The sequence below is a fragment of the Periplaneta americana genome, chromosome 1, assembly GCF_040183065.1.
Source record: "Periplaneta americana isolate PAMFEO1 chromosome 1, P.americana_PAMFEO1_priV1, whole genome shotgun sequence".
Lineage (NCBI taxonomy): Eukaryota > Metazoa > Arthropoda > Insecta > Blattodea > Blattidae > Periplaneta > Periplaneta americana.
Genome location: NC_091117.1, coordinates 64,353,727 through 64,369,616, shown reverse-complemented (window position 1 = coordinate 64,369,616; position 15,890 = coordinate 64,353,727). Strand labels below are relative to the sequence as shown.

The window sequence follows — 15,890 nt, the reverse complement described above, 5'->3', positions numbered from 1 at the left end:
GTGCTCACTACCAAATTCTTCTATTGTAGCACTCATTTTCAACCACATAGCTTTATTTTTTTTTCGTATGTTCACTGAAAAGCAGATCTGAACTAAGTAGCGTTGGATGATGTCAAGCTATACTCCATAAATACATACATACATAACCTCAGAAGTGGGTTACAATTAAGCCACAGCCAGGAGAGAAGACCAGAAATGTCGAAAAGATAACCTGGTGGCATTGGATAAAAAAAAACCATACATACATACATACATACATACATGTATACACTGTTACGAATTGCCTGGATGCTTTAGGTAACCAAATGCAGGACTCTAATTTTTAAACAGTTTTTCAGCATCATCAAATCCTTATGTGAGTGCAAGAACAAGATAACTCAATTTATTATACTCAGTTCTGAGAGAACATAAAACAAAGAAAATAGTTCTTATGGCTGCACTCAACACTAGTTACAATACAACACAAAATATAATTGTTCTATATTTTCTCACATAAAATTACACCTTCTGACAGTTAAAATTAATTATTTTTTTACTATGAAAACAGCATGAAGTTGCAAAAAGAGGCTAAATTAAGTAAGCAGCAAAATTGATATTTGTAATCCGTTTAAAATATTAATTTACACAGTGGTGCAGCATGGGGGTGGTTTTAGGAGTAAAAACCTTCTCCAGAGCACGCCAGAAAAAAGAAGAGAAACTGTTGAAGCTCTGCAACATTATAACAGTGACTTACTTCCAGTAATACACAATCTGTTCACAATAATGGAAACTCTCCCTGTAACTACTACCCGGTGCTTCTGAAAGGTCATTTACACCACTAAGAAATCATACCTTAGGAACAGTACAGGAGAGAAGTACCTTAATGTACAGTAGTAGCAAAAAAACGGACCGACGAAATAATCAAAGTCCCCAAAATGAGCCACTGCGCATGCCATGCCCGCATTCACAAGATAGCGAGTAATCTATTGAAATTGTAGTAGTTTCGACTGCTGACGTAACCCATTTCGGAAGCCATTAGAAAATAAGCTGGTAAACGTCATGTTCTGGAAATAATAAGTTAATTAAGTAGTAAAATATCGCTGCAATCGAAAAGTATTGAGAATAAATTTGAATAAGGAACAAAAGAGTTTCCTTCCCAGGCAGGATTCGAACCACGAAAGTCTTAGTGCTGTCACTGTGAACAAGGCTCTGAAATCAGCTACAAGGGTCGGTCCGGGTTTTTTTGCCACTGCTCTACATACATAGAAAGTTTCTGTTAATGAAAATGATGCACTCAAGGAACTAGCTAAGAAATGCAGAAGGTTTAGATCACTATGTCAGGCTTAAAAGTATAATAAAACTAAAATGGCCACCGATCATTAAGTCAACTGTTCGCTTCGATAGTTATAGCGGTCAACCTGATGATGTTGACAAAGGAAAGAAAAGTATTTACGAGCCCACCATTCCCTAGTATTTAAAAATATATATAAACTTAGAGAAACCAAAGCAATAGGCTTATGATAGGAGCTAGAGGAACTATTTCTCGTTTTGTAATAGTGTATTACGATACAAAGTTGAGAAGCACTTTTTACAAAATCAAGGAAAAGTTTGAAAAACGTGTATTGTACCGTACAACATTTTTTGCACGATCATATTTTTTAAATTACAAATACAATATATTCTGCACTGAAAATTTAGACCAATATTATTCCAAAGCCTTCGCAAAACTGCACTGTAACGGTAACTTGAATTTTAGTTTGATTTTCTTCTTGTAAAGATATGATAACATTGTTAAGTTTTGTTGGATTATCCTCAATTGCAAGGCGAATGGCAAATAATCCTTGGCAAATCCTCAGTCTCATCTTGCTATCATCAATCCAATCGATGGTAAATAACTGGTACTTGATACAGCGTCGTTAAAGAACTAATTAAAAAGAAGAGGAATCAGTGGGAGTCAACATCAAAATATCGCGAGGACTTGGCTCCCTTCAAGTCACATATCTTTTGATATATTAATGTACTTACTGTAGGCTATTATTTTGCTTATTATGTGTTTTATCTTCATCCTCTGCTTGGTGCATTAGATTTCAGTGGACTATTAATTCTCTGAAAGAAAATAATGACAGTTTCTAATCTTTACTTTTCAATGATAAGAAATCTTCTTGCTTTTCATGAGTTGGTACTTATGACTGGTTAACGATATAAGGCCTTAAACTTCATTTCTAAGTGTTTCACCAAACATAAGAGATGTTTGTGTTCGATTATATTATAACACACGATCCCATGTAGTCTCGGTAAGCCTATTGTGTTTTCCTAAGCTCTTCTTATTGCTGAAGATGTATGAAAGATTAAACACTGAAGGAGACAGAAATGTAGTTTGTGATCTGTTTCAGCTGACTTGTTCGAAGAACTTTTAAATCTGGCGCCTTTTAAGTCAGCTGATTTGTTCGATGCGCATTGGTCAGAAGGAGAAAGCGGTTTGAGCCGAGCTTAAAAGACAGACGTCCAAACATGGCTGTAGTGTATGCCACGTTGTTTCTGTCTCTGTCAATATTACCTTATTTTGTACATATATGTAACAGCGAAACGACAACTGTGCCGTGGTATGAATCTCTACCCGCCGTGGCAATGGACTATAAAGTTCATATTGATCCAGGAAAGGAAGACTGTTATTTCCAATATGTAAATCCCGGCGCAACGTTTTATGTGAGCTTTCAAGTAGGTAAACACAGCTGCACAAATGCATTCAATTATTCAGGACTTGTTGAATTAAAAGTTTAATGTTGCTAGAAAAGCTTACTTTAAAATATACTAATGCATATTGATAGTATGTAATGTTAACTAATTTTATAAAATGTGGAACATTTTAATCTCTTTGTATAACAACATATGTTGACATTAACATGTCATGCACATGTCATTGTCCTGATATATATATTTATCATAGTTTCATTCTAGAATCAGGATAATTAAAATATTATATAAATTTGAATTATGCTGGGGAATTATAAGTAAATAATTGTCATTATTCAATCAAATTAAATTAAATTTTTGTAGTTTGTGATGGAAAACATGAGTTTTAGAGGCACTTTTCACATTGTGTGTTGAATGAAGGAATAAAATTCCTTATGTGTAGGTCCTAACATTAGAAATTTTAATTTTGTAACATTGACACCTATTCATGCGTTAAATTGGGCTTCCTAGGAAAACTCATTACTTTGCCTGTTTTGGTATAGTTCTGTTGACACAAATTGAGACTGAGAAAGTTTGCCTTTTTTTTTTTTTTGCTGTCCCCCATCCTTTGGTAATCCTATTTTAAAGATTTACCCAGCTGAGCATTTAAATCGTGTGCTTTAACCAAGAAGATGATTTATTTTACAACAAAATAACCTTGTGCTATTATAGGTCATTATTAATGACTAGGACACTGTGAAGAAAATTTTGCCAAAATAAATTTATTTTGGCAAAGTATGAAAATATCAATGCAGTAATATTTCAGTGCTAAAATATCTTCGTTTCTAAACCATTTGGAGCAGATTTACATAATTATTTTTATAAAATACCGATAAGCCCTTTCGAATTTTGTCTAAATTTAATATGCCACAAAATAAAATAGGGCTACAACAAATCTGCCTAATTAAACAGTTTGTCAGCATAATCAAACCTTTTATATAAATGCAAGGACTACATAACTTAACTTTTTACACTGAAGATAGAAAAAACTGAAAAGAAAAGTAGTTCATATATTGGCTGGGCTTAACATTGATTACAATGCAACACAAATTAACTTTTCTATATAGGCTATTTTGGCAAAAGATTACATCTTCCGTCAGTTGATATTGTTTAGTGTGATGAAAAACTCATGAAGTTGCAGAAAGAGGAAGAATTAACTAGTTAGCAAAATTGATAGTTGAAACCCATTTAAAACATTAGGCTTAATTTACACGCATAAAAGTAGACATGGCAAACACTCAAAAAATAATTTCACTGGATTCAAAAGAATGAGCAATGGTGGAATAGGAACCACTTACTTTGTTTTGGCTTCTCGAATTCATTGACTCTGTGAGCTCAATGACTAAAGGGAAGCATACCTTCAGCATTGAAATATTTGTCAAAGACTTTTACACGTTGATAACCCTCATGTAGCAGCCACTTGGAATCTTCCAAACGAAATTGAACATTGCATCAAACAATTACCAATTACCTTGGATTGCTCTGAACGTATTTCTTCTCAAAAAGTAAGAAAAGCATTGCGTGAAGATTCTATTCATCAATGGAGCAAATTGAAAAGTAAAGGTTTGAGAGTTGTTTTCTATTCTCACTGGAAGAAAGGTAATTCGTGGATCTCAACCAAAAAGGGACTTTCGACCAGTCAGTGGACGCAAGCCATTAAAATGAACTGTAATACAATACCTGTACGTACTCTCCCTGGTAGAAATATTGACTCAACCCGTTGCAGAAGATGCGACGAGCAAGAAACGCTTCCTCACATCTTGGGTTTCTGCCATCATGGAGAATTGCTCCAAATCAACAGACATAATACTGTTCGTTCTCTCATCGCATCTTCAATCTGTCAGAATGCTTCCTATGAAGTTTATGAGGAGGTTGGTTGCGTCTCTTCTGATGGCTCTACTAGACGTGATGATATCATCATAATTGATCGGCAGAAGGATAAGGGTGTCATTCTTGATCCCACAATCCGTTTCGAAATGCATGAGCAACAGCCACAAGAAGTGTGTCGTGAAAAACAAGTCATATATGAGCCTTGTTGTCAGCATCTTGGAGCACAATACCACATCACACATTGGACAGTTTTTGGACTCATGTTCAGTGTCTGTGGCACGATCCCACGAGAAACTTTAAATCAACTTAAACAATTTAAAATTTCTGATGCAACGATTGATGCCATAGGATCTCATGTGTTAAAATCATCCTTAACTATAATTAGTAATCATTTGTACCCAACAAACTTTTATTGTAAATGATTTCCTATGTTTTCATATTATTTATCTTAATGTTTTCTTTTTCCTTTCAAATTGTCACACAATTGGTTTTAATGATTATTCTTTATGAATTGATTAGTAGGCCGATCTATTCGAACCCTTATTTAGGGCGGCTTTTTTTGTTAAATGTTTTTCTTCGTTCTTGAATACACTTTTCAACACTTACATAATCACTGATTAACTATTAAGTTATTTGAATAAATAAAGGATTCAAAGGATGATGCACACGACATTGAAACTAGTCAGTCAGGTAATAGAACCCAAAAATTTATAGAGTTAACACAGTGAAGTCGTTATTTATTTGTTCAAATAACTTAGCAGTTCATCAGTTTTTTTAAGATTTCGCTTACCCTTGGTGATCTCGGAATTTGATGGAATGGGTGACTTAGGTTTTTCAAGTGTTCTCTGGAAAACATCTCTGTTGTCGATCTTGTAATGTCTGGAAAGCCCAGTTCAGTGGTAATTATACAAATATTAAGGGAAGAGGAGGAAATCGTACAAAACATGAAAAAAAATCTAACAAACAAACAAAAAATCTAAGATATTTTAATGAAATATGAAAATTTTTTCAAAATATTACGAAATACGAAAGAAAACAAAAAGGCGTCAATTGCATTCTGAATATCATGACTCATGAAAATTCATGTTCCCATACCACTAGGTGGAATGGTTTAGAATATGAAATTTTATTAATTTTTTCCTGTCTCTAGTCATTATTGTTTCCCAGCATCGTGATGCACTTGGGTAGCTACGATAAGTAGCGAAATCCAGTTACGCAAACCAGCTATAACGACTGGTGGGATCATCGTGCTAACCACACGATACCTCCATTCTGGTTCGGCATATGGCCGTGAGGGCAGCAGCCGGGTGGTCGGTCTTGGCCCTGCATGGGCTGTAGCGCCACGGATTATTATTATTATTATTATTATTATTATTATTATTATTATTATTATTATTATTATTAGTCATTATTGTTTAGTCAACTGTCTGAACACAGGTTTGAACCTCATTGACACCAATAAGCCATCGTTCATGAGGCAACTAAGCCAGGAGGTAATGGGGTAGGGTGGGCAGTTCCTTTCCCTTTCCATTGCATACGTCGCCGACTGGTGACATATTACAGTAATCAGACTTCAGATGTTTACAAACAGTTGTTCTTCCTCTGACACATATCGTCAAGTGAGATGTACTGCCTGATAATAGATATACATATCAGCTAGAACCCCAATCAGAGGATCTCTAGTCATTAGCACATTATAAATATCAGCCACTACTGTTGAAATGGCCAATTGCTTTATATAACCTTGTGTGATTTGTGTTTTCATATATACAGTACATAATAAACAGAGTTATTATACTCGTATTTGTTATGACTATTATTTTAGGTACTTCGAGGTGGTGATGGCATGGCTGGATTCGCAGTAAGACATCCGAATGGACAAATTGTCCACCCCTATCAGTGGCGACCAAATGCAGATTATCAAGACCAGGCATCAACTGGTGGCTACTACAGTGTTTGCATTGATAATCAATTTTCCAGATTTGCTGCAAAGCTTGTGAATCTGTACCTTACTGTTATCAGGTATTGTTCTATAAACTGTAGCTGAAATTTTTCAACATATTTGCTGTTCACTTTGTCTGTATACATGAATTCATAATTTGTTACGCATTTTTTTTAAATTGCTAAAACTTCAGATTGTAAGCTAGCATAAATTTATTGCACCCACGTCAAATAGTATGACCATGACCAGAATAACACGCATTTACTGTAGTCACAAGTTTTCTTGAACTTTTTCATCCCCTAGTTGTAGATTTCAAACAGCTTGGCATGATATGACAGGGATGTTCTCAAGAGTAGAAGCAAAGCTGACTCCAATGTTATAAAATCACCAAGAAGTAATTTTTTTTTACTTTTATGAAAATCTTATCTCCTGTCTTCAGAAGAATCTCGATTTCGATCTGGTTTTGCGTACATTTTATAAAGTTAAAAATTGTACCGTTTTCATTTCATTTTCACTTTCATTTTGGTTTTAATGCCATTGTACGGCAAATGACTCCAGTCAAATGCCACTGCATTGAATTAAATAAATAATATTGCTTTTCTTTTTCTAGATATGATCAGTGGGATAAATTTACCAAGGAAGTAGAAGAATTAAACCTTAGTGTGTCAAACTTTACTGTGAGTATTAATACTATATATTTATAATTTATCTTATAGTTTTTAGTGTATTAACTAACGTATTTTTCTAGTTATTTGATAAATACATTTAAGTAGCTTTGTAGTTGGAGGTAGTTGAGTATACCTACCGCATTTTTGCTGTATTGCATGTAAATAGTCATGACACAGTCTAGTATACGTAGCAAATATGCATCCATAGATAGTTGCTAACCACTAGGATCGCTACTATCGCCTCATTACAGACAATGCGAAATAGTACCTGCACGTCTATTGTTTCTAGTACCCTCATAAACTCAAGCTTCGTGACTGTATATACTAGCTGTGGTCATGATGTCTTTGACTTTTTTATAGATGGTTTGCATGCATTAATAATTGAAATGGAAGATTTCTAGCAATGAGCATTGCTGAAACAAACTAATTATAATCAATGGAGCATAAAAATCAGGATACAGAATATAATAGTGACACGTATATCATATTGTTTCTTAATTTCGTATTTAATTGAGAATGTATCGGATGTTACAAAAATCTTTGTCTTATTGAAATAATTTTAATATAAATCGGGAACTAAATATCCGTAATAAAGTTATTAATATCTACTGCCTTATTATCATTATGTGGTTCTTAGATTTTCTACCAGAATTACTTAGAATTAGTTACTATTCCTCACTTTCAAATGTGCACTGTTTTGTGTTGATATGGCATTAGAATACTCTTCTGAAAATTGATGTGACACAATAAAATGAAATTATTTTAATGTCCGGAGAGAAAACTGCAGTCATTTGAAAAAGCATCATTAAAGTAATAGATGCTGGCTGAATGTAATCTTTGGAATAACTTCAGACGACAACTCTGCAATAGCATATACCTGTGTTTATTCTAGAAATGCTAATCACAACTTAATTGAATTAATGAATTATAGGCCTATTTATAAATTTAAGAAGTACTTGAAAGTTTATATAAGAATAGTGAAGATTATTCTTACTACAGCAGAAAACAAGAATGAATTATTCAGAAGAGGTTTGGCTTGAACTTTTTTCCAATTGTTACAAAAATAGGAATTATGATATTGTGAAGGTTGCATCTACCTTCACTTGTAGATGAAAATAGAAAGGTAAGAAGGCTGTCGTTACTCATTACAAATGGCTAAATCCACGCAATTAAATTCATTTTTTAGTGACTAGGATATCTGCCTCATATCCTTTTTCACCGGAAAGTGAAAGTAGCTCTGGTTTTTTAAACTTAACAGTTTGTTCTGTTTAGGAAGGCATAAAATAAAATTGCTATAAATATTTTATCAGGAATGGCACAAAATTTATTTTGGTTAAATATGGAAGTTTTATGTTATTGTTTTTCCGAACAAAAGAATTCAAATAGTAACTCTGCAATGACTGAATAAACAAAATGCTGTTTATTGCGCAGCAGTGAGCGAAATGTGTGTTGTGGTTTGCAAAATTTTAAAGTGTAACATTAGCTTAAGGGGTTAGGTACAGCTTACAGTAGTAAAATTTTTGGAAATATTCAACATTTTTTTCCTCCATTACTGTATCATGTGCAATAATGAAAATTGGTGTGTGTAAAACACTGTCCTTCTGCTATATGAAAAAAATATTTTTACGATTAAAGAAAAATTATTTATATATATTTTTTTAACATTCATAATGGTGGTAGTTCACTGTGCAGTGATGAAGCGTTTTCTCATAACTCATAAACTTGTTTACTTTTTCATGTGCTCTCTCTTTTATTTTATTGCTGAAACTCATGTTTACAATATCATGCTCTTTAAACTACATTCCTTAATAAATAATATTTTTTTTGATTTTGTGTTAGAAGAAAATATTAACATTTGACCATTTCTTTTAATGAATTTATTTTTTATCAAACAATCTATCAAAGGTAGAGAAGTGATCTTGCACCATATTGTAGATATGACATTCATAAGTACACACAAAAAATTTCAACACAGCATGTGTGATAGTTTTTTAGTTATGTGGGAAATGCTTCATCACTGCACAGTGAACTGAATTTTGAAAAAAAAAAAATGTAAATAATTTTTTTAAATCGTAAAAATATTTTTTTCATATAGTAGAAGAACAGTGTTTTACACATACTAATTTTCATTATTGTACAAGAAAAAACTAATGGAGGGAAAAAATGTTGAATATTTCCAAATTTTACTGCTGAAAGCTGTACCTAACCCCTTAACGTCATTTTTACCATAAGTATGACATTTGGAGAGCTCCGAATTACAAGTCAATAAGGTTACGATACTGTACATCTGAAGAAAGTGGCTCTGTTAACATGTCGTACACTATTGGCCATAGGCATGTGCTAGAAATTCAAGCTGCTGTCAGCGCTGCTATGACAGCAAGTTCTAACAAAAGTCTTAGACAACTGTCCACAGTGAGAGCTATACCATACACCCCAATCGTATATAACATGTTCTGCCACTACACGATGTGGATCTACAGAAATGGATCACTTGTATTTATATCACGGCTGTAACAGGAAAACTACATGGGCATGATGTTCAAGATGCCGCATCACCTCATTGAGTGAAACAATTTCATGAATAACATGCTATATGAATTGGTGAGATCATGGTGGCCAGTTACTTAGTGTCCAAATTCTCCATACCTGATACTAGAGTTGGGTCGATTCGTGAACGAATCGTTCATTCGAACGACTAATAATAAAGAATCGTAAGAATCGATTCGTGGTATCAACGAATCATCGTTCAAAAGAATCGTAACGAATCGTCGTTCAAAAGAATAGTAAGGAATTGGCATGGTATCGTAACCCACGATTCTATTAGTTGTTTGATGTAACCTGTCAACGGACATTTCCGAACCGTGTCGAATGCTCCCGAGCGACAGTGAAATCAAAATTTGTACTGCATTTGTTAAGTATGGAAAATAATGAACACAAACCTGAAATTTGCATAGTTAAATAGAGATGAAATGCAAAATATGTACTTCATAATAAGGTTCAGTTGATAAATTATAATTTAGAAACATTATCTTGGGTAATTTTGTAGATTAATGGAGGTCATGCTGAATGGTTCCAGCCAATGAGAAAGAGACAATCCAATATCTCGCCTCTTATGCCATCTATGCGAGAGATGTAGAACGTTTTTGTTCTACGCGTGGTTTGCAAAGGAAAGTGTCCTGTAAGTCGTTCGTTGACGAATCGTTGGAATCGCAGAGTAGGAAGAATCGTGAACTCGTTGACGATCCAAAAGAATAGTTGGAATCGCAGACTGAGAAGAATTGTGAACGAATCGTTAGAATCGATTCGTAATGTATGATTGAATCGTTGGAATCGACTTCTGAAAAAGAATCGTGTTGCCCAACTCTACCTGATACCACCTGATTTCTTTGTTTGGGGTTTGTGAATAATGATATCTATGCACAAGACGCAATGATATTGTTGATCTCAAAATAAAGATTGTCCCAGCTTTTGGAAAAACTACCCCTGAGATGTTACATTACATTTGGGAGGAAAAATCCTCACAATATGAATTATGTTGTGTACGCAATGGTGGTACATTGAGGTCTAATGTGGACAAAACCCCCAGTCTTCTGGAACATATAGCCTATACAGATTACTGAAAATTAAATAGCAGTGGTTGTCATGTTACAGAGTTTTTATTTTATGCTTCTCCAAACATCACCCAATATGATTCACTAGCAATGAAAAGAGCTCAAGTTAAATCATTTTCTGAATAATGAAGGTTATTTCTTTAATTTTGTACTCACTTTAATCATTAGTGATGAGTATAATCTTCTGTTGTGTCTGTGAAGTCAAACTGGTTTTTAAATTGTTATATAGTTATAATGAAACATGATGATGTAAAATAGCCACTAAATGAAAGAATAACTGTCCAAGATTTTGTCCTGTTACTGTTTCTGTAGTTACCAACTAATTGTTATTGTTACAATTAATAAGATAGATGTAAGAAAGAAGTGCAATGCATTTTGTGTCTTGAAAAATTTGTATTCGTTACTCTAGTCAAATATGAATACCACCTTGCATGTAATGAAGATGTATTATAGGTGCATGAAAAGATAATTTGCCATTGGAATAAATAGTTGAAAGGAACAGGAAACGTACTGACCAAAATGCGTTCAACGTAAAGATTAATTTTTGGTCCTACAGAATATATCTATTATGGTGGCAGTGATTATTAGAGGAGAAAAATTCGCTCCTGTGCCGGAATCGAACCCGGGTCCTTGGTTCTACATACCAAGTGCTCTAACCACTGAGCTACGCCAAAGTTCAATCCACAGCACTTGGTCGAATCCCTCTCCTCTAGTGTTTAGTGTTTACAGATATATTCTGTAGGACAAAAATTAATCTTTACATAGATTCTTCGCCCAACAGTGCATATTACTGTGGAATCCCGGCCACCAAGTCACTCAATTGAGTGTGCTCCTTGTATAATGGCAGTTGACTTAATATATGTCAACACATGTGGAGTCAGGCCACAAAGGGAAAAACATTAGAGGAGAGGGATTCGATCCAGTGCTGTGGATTGAACTTCGGCGTAAGTCACTGGTTAGAGTACTTGGTATGTAGAGGACCTGGGTTCGATCCCTGGCGCCGGAGCGAACTTTTCTCCTCTAATAATCATAATAATCAAAATGCGTTCAGGTAGATCGTTTGTAAGCTTAATCTGTTGAAACCATACAAACCAACTATTTACACAATCCTAAGAAATCAATGCAAAAATCTGCTTAACAAGTAGGCATTTAAAAAGAACAGTCCATATAGTGTTGTGTTTTCCTAACTGTAATCATCGATTGATAATATGCATTCCACATGGTTGATTATTACGAAAGATACTATTTTGCTGCAGACATTCTTCATAAGTAGCAATGACGAACAGTTTTTAGATCATAGCGGTATAGTATTTAGTAGTGAGGTCACTTTTCATGTTTCTGGGCAGCACATCGTGAGAATATGAGCTTATGAAAATCTACATGCTCATTGTTGAACATGAGCAGAATTGCCTAAAAATTGACTTGAGATATGCTCTTGCAAGATATAAAGCAATGATCCCGTCTTTGCAGACTCCACTATAACCTCGTAGAATTACCTAGAGAAGTTGTAACTTTTGCAATACCTCCAAATTCCCAAGCCAATGTAATAATACTTCAGCAAGATAGTCCTGCGCATTTCTCTGTAATTTGGGAATTTCTAAATTAAATATTTCCACAGAGATTGATTAAAAGGGGTGGATGAAAACCATGGCTACCAGCTCTCTGGACTTTTACTTATGGAGTTATATCAAGTAAAGGGTATACAGTATACCCTTTGACAACATTAACCATTTGAGACAGCAAATCAGAGAAGCCATCACATCCATCGCTTTTGATATTCTTGATCCAAATGTGACAGAAATTGTGAGTATTGCCTAGATGTCTGCCAGGCTACCTTAGGAGTTCACATGAACTTCAGTGAATACATAGTAAAAGCTTGGTGAATTATTCTTTCATTTAGTAGTGATTCATTAAAATGTAAATTAAAACCCACCATGACTTTACGGACATATCATATATTGGAAATAATATACAGGGTGTTTCAGGAGGAATGTAAAATATTTCAGGATAATGTAGTTCGGGTTAAACTACATCAATTTAACCTGATATACCTATGTCCGAAATGTAACGGTTGGGAAGTTATTAATGGGCGAACTTTTAAATGGAGAGAGGCATTATAGACGTATGTCTACGTTTTCGAACATTGTGATATGATACATTATTGAAAATGCTGCATCTTGTGTTGTTCCAATAAGTTTATTTCATAGTTAAGTATAAAATCAATAAGAGAATATAATTATTACACAAGACAATCTTATTATGGATTTCATGAATTGTAAATTCGTATCAGGTATTGGTATCAGTTCTCTTTCCTACGTCAATTAAGCACTTGGTAGGTTGCCAGTTTCAGATAACATCCGGAAAACACGGGAAAACACACAGCTAGACGGAACCCTTCAATTGGGATAATGTCATTTGTATTCCTCAACAGCAGCCAATGCATTGTCATTACAAAATCCATAAAGAAAAATCATGTCCGCGTATTTACTTTGCGAAACACGAATTAAATGTCAAGTGAACATGTATTCAATTGTGTGTTGCACTGGCTTTGTGGTGCTCAGATGCTGCCATGTACAAAGGTCTGGCGTATCATATCAAGTATAGTACACAGAACCATAAGACTTTCCAGTATTTCTTCCCTTAATTTCTCCTCAACTGTTAGACTTCAGATGTAGGTATATCATTTTAAATTGATATAGGTTAAGTCAAACTACATTATCCTACATTTTATATTCCTCCTGAGACATTCTGTATAAGGAAAGTTATAAAGTGTAAAGAAAACTTTGAAGGAGACATGGTTCTTTAAATGATAATTAAGATACATACTAACTTTATTTTAAGCTTTTGAAGGTTACGTCCTTCAGGTAATGTTTCTTTCTGTAGAGGTGTATTTCCTATCTTATGCACTTAATAACAACGGCCTGCTTTACATTTGCATGGGAATTTCTTCAGTTTATGAGATATTACTCTACAGTTTTTAATTTGCACAAGCAACAGAAGTTCACTCTGCTTCAGAATTATTCTTATAAAGAATAATGCATGGCATTACGTCATTACAATTAATTAAACAAGATTTTAATTGTGTTTGTTTGATCAGGAATCTATTAAAGGAGTGGAACGTAACATCAACGAAATGCTACAATACCAACATCACACTAGGGGCAGGGAAACTTGGGACTACAATCTGTTAGAAGACAACAATCGCTATGTACAAAACTGGTCCGTTGCACAGATTCTTGTCATTACGTGTACTACTGTTCTGCAAGTTTATTTTGTTCGAAAGCTTTTTGAGATAAAGAATCCCAGGCCAAGGGCATGAACATGTTTAACGAGTCTTGAGAAAAAACTAACAATTTGTCATTGGCTCTGGAAAAAATGGGATCTGAATTTACTTTTTATGTAGAGAGTTTTGTAAAGTGCAGTATTATATGAGTATGAGAAGCTAAAGTGGTGTCAGAGAAAAACAAAATGGCAATTGAAGAGTGAGAATCTGGCAAAAAATTACAATGGACTTGAATGCTCAATTGTTTAAATGTATAAACACGTTTTATTTAATTGAAAACATTCCTGCCTTTACATATAATTTAGAATGATGACTGCAATGAGGTAATTATTGTTTGGCACTGTTATTACATGCACACATTTTTTTGTGCTATTCTATTTATATACATTACATGTAAACGTTAGTGATACCTCCATATCTAGACGTAAAGTAAAGTGATTGTAATTGTGTTTTCGATATTTAATATCGAATGAGCATTTATATTGTTAAATAAATGTATTTTTGTAACACTTTTATTTGAACACGAATACCATCTCTGTCAATGAAAAAAATTATCAAAAATAAATTCAAGTATGAGCATCTTATGTACACTGGGTGGTTTTGCATAACATTGTTATATCACAGCGTTATATTCAGCTACCTCCCATTTTTATATTACTTTCAAGTACAGTAAAACCCCGCTTAACCAAAATGGTGGAGTAAAAATACATAGCATACTTTTTGGACCATAATGCGCACTCTTTTCTCAAAAATATTTTCTAAAATATAACTGCATCTTACGTTTTAAAGGTCTGTCCATCAGAACGCTATTTTCTTGTTCACATCCCATAGGAAGGCTGCAAATAAGATTGAATGCCCTTTAAGGAATGCAATAGGTAGAGAAATCTGTTTTCCACACTCTCAGCTCACTTGTTTTGTGTTCAGTAGCAGCCAGTGGGTATACATTTTTCCCATCAGTGAAAGTTATTCTTTGCTAACTGCCTTTTGTTCTATCTACTCCCTATCCAAATAATTGTGAAACCAGTTATGTCTGAATGAGAAGCAGTGGCGGCTCGTGGGTATTGAATTAAGGGGGCTGCATACAAAAATAAACCAAGCAACTTACCTTATTTAAAGATTAGTTCCATGCGCCTTGTCTTGTAGATTGCAAATTTTTTAATCATCTTCTTATTAAAATCCGATATGTCATTTAACACAATCTTTACAATGGAAAACATAGCTAATGCTGTCAGTCTCTCTTCTCACATCGTATTTCTAAGTTAGGATTTTACTCTCTTCAAACACGAAGAGCAACATTCTGGTTCGGAAGTTGTCATTGGTATGGTGATAGCTATGTGTAGTAGTTCCACAACTTCTGAAAATGAGGCCTGCAAGTTCTCAGATAGAAGAAACTGCAAGAGCATGACTGCGTCACTGATATTTCTGAATTCTTGTCTCTGATACAACACAGTGAGTTCCGTTTTTAGTTTGTCTTTATCGAACATTGGAAAAAACTTCACACATACATTTAGGTCATTTTCAGGAAATGAGCTTTTGTAGCATTCAAATTTTTTTTTGACGCAGAAGACGAGATAATATCAGATTATCTATGAACTGGAATCGGGTTTTAGCTTGTGTGATAATGAGGTCACACACTTCCTTGGCTCATGTCAGTAGATTTACTGGCATTTAAAAGAATCCTGCGGGACAAAATTCCGGCACAACATCGACGCTGATATAACCCCTGCAGTTGCGAGTGTCGTTAAATAAACCATAATTTAATTTTTTATATGCAGATTTGAACCTTAGAAATATCTAACTGGCGATGTTGTAGTTGGTTGTATAATATATTTACATGATACATC

General features: G+C 34.2%; 1 protein-coding gene across 1 annotated transcript; it reads left to right on the top strand.

Annotated features, from left to right (window-relative positions):
• Positions 1–2,477: 2,477 nt before the first annotated feature.
• Positions 2,478–14,553, top strand: loj (logjam). Its single transcript, XM_069821388.1, has 4 exons — positions 2,478–2,697; positions 6,368–6,564; positions 7,095–7,161; positions 13,861–14,553. Exons 1-4 carry the CDS (start codon positions 2,491–2,493, stop codon positions 14,080–14,082), a joined length of 693 nt encoding a protein of 230 aa, XP_069677489.1. The 5' UTR covers positions 2,478–2,490; the 3' UTR covers positions 14,083–14,553.
• The last annotated feature ends 1,337 nt before the right edge of the window (positions 14,554–15,890 follow it).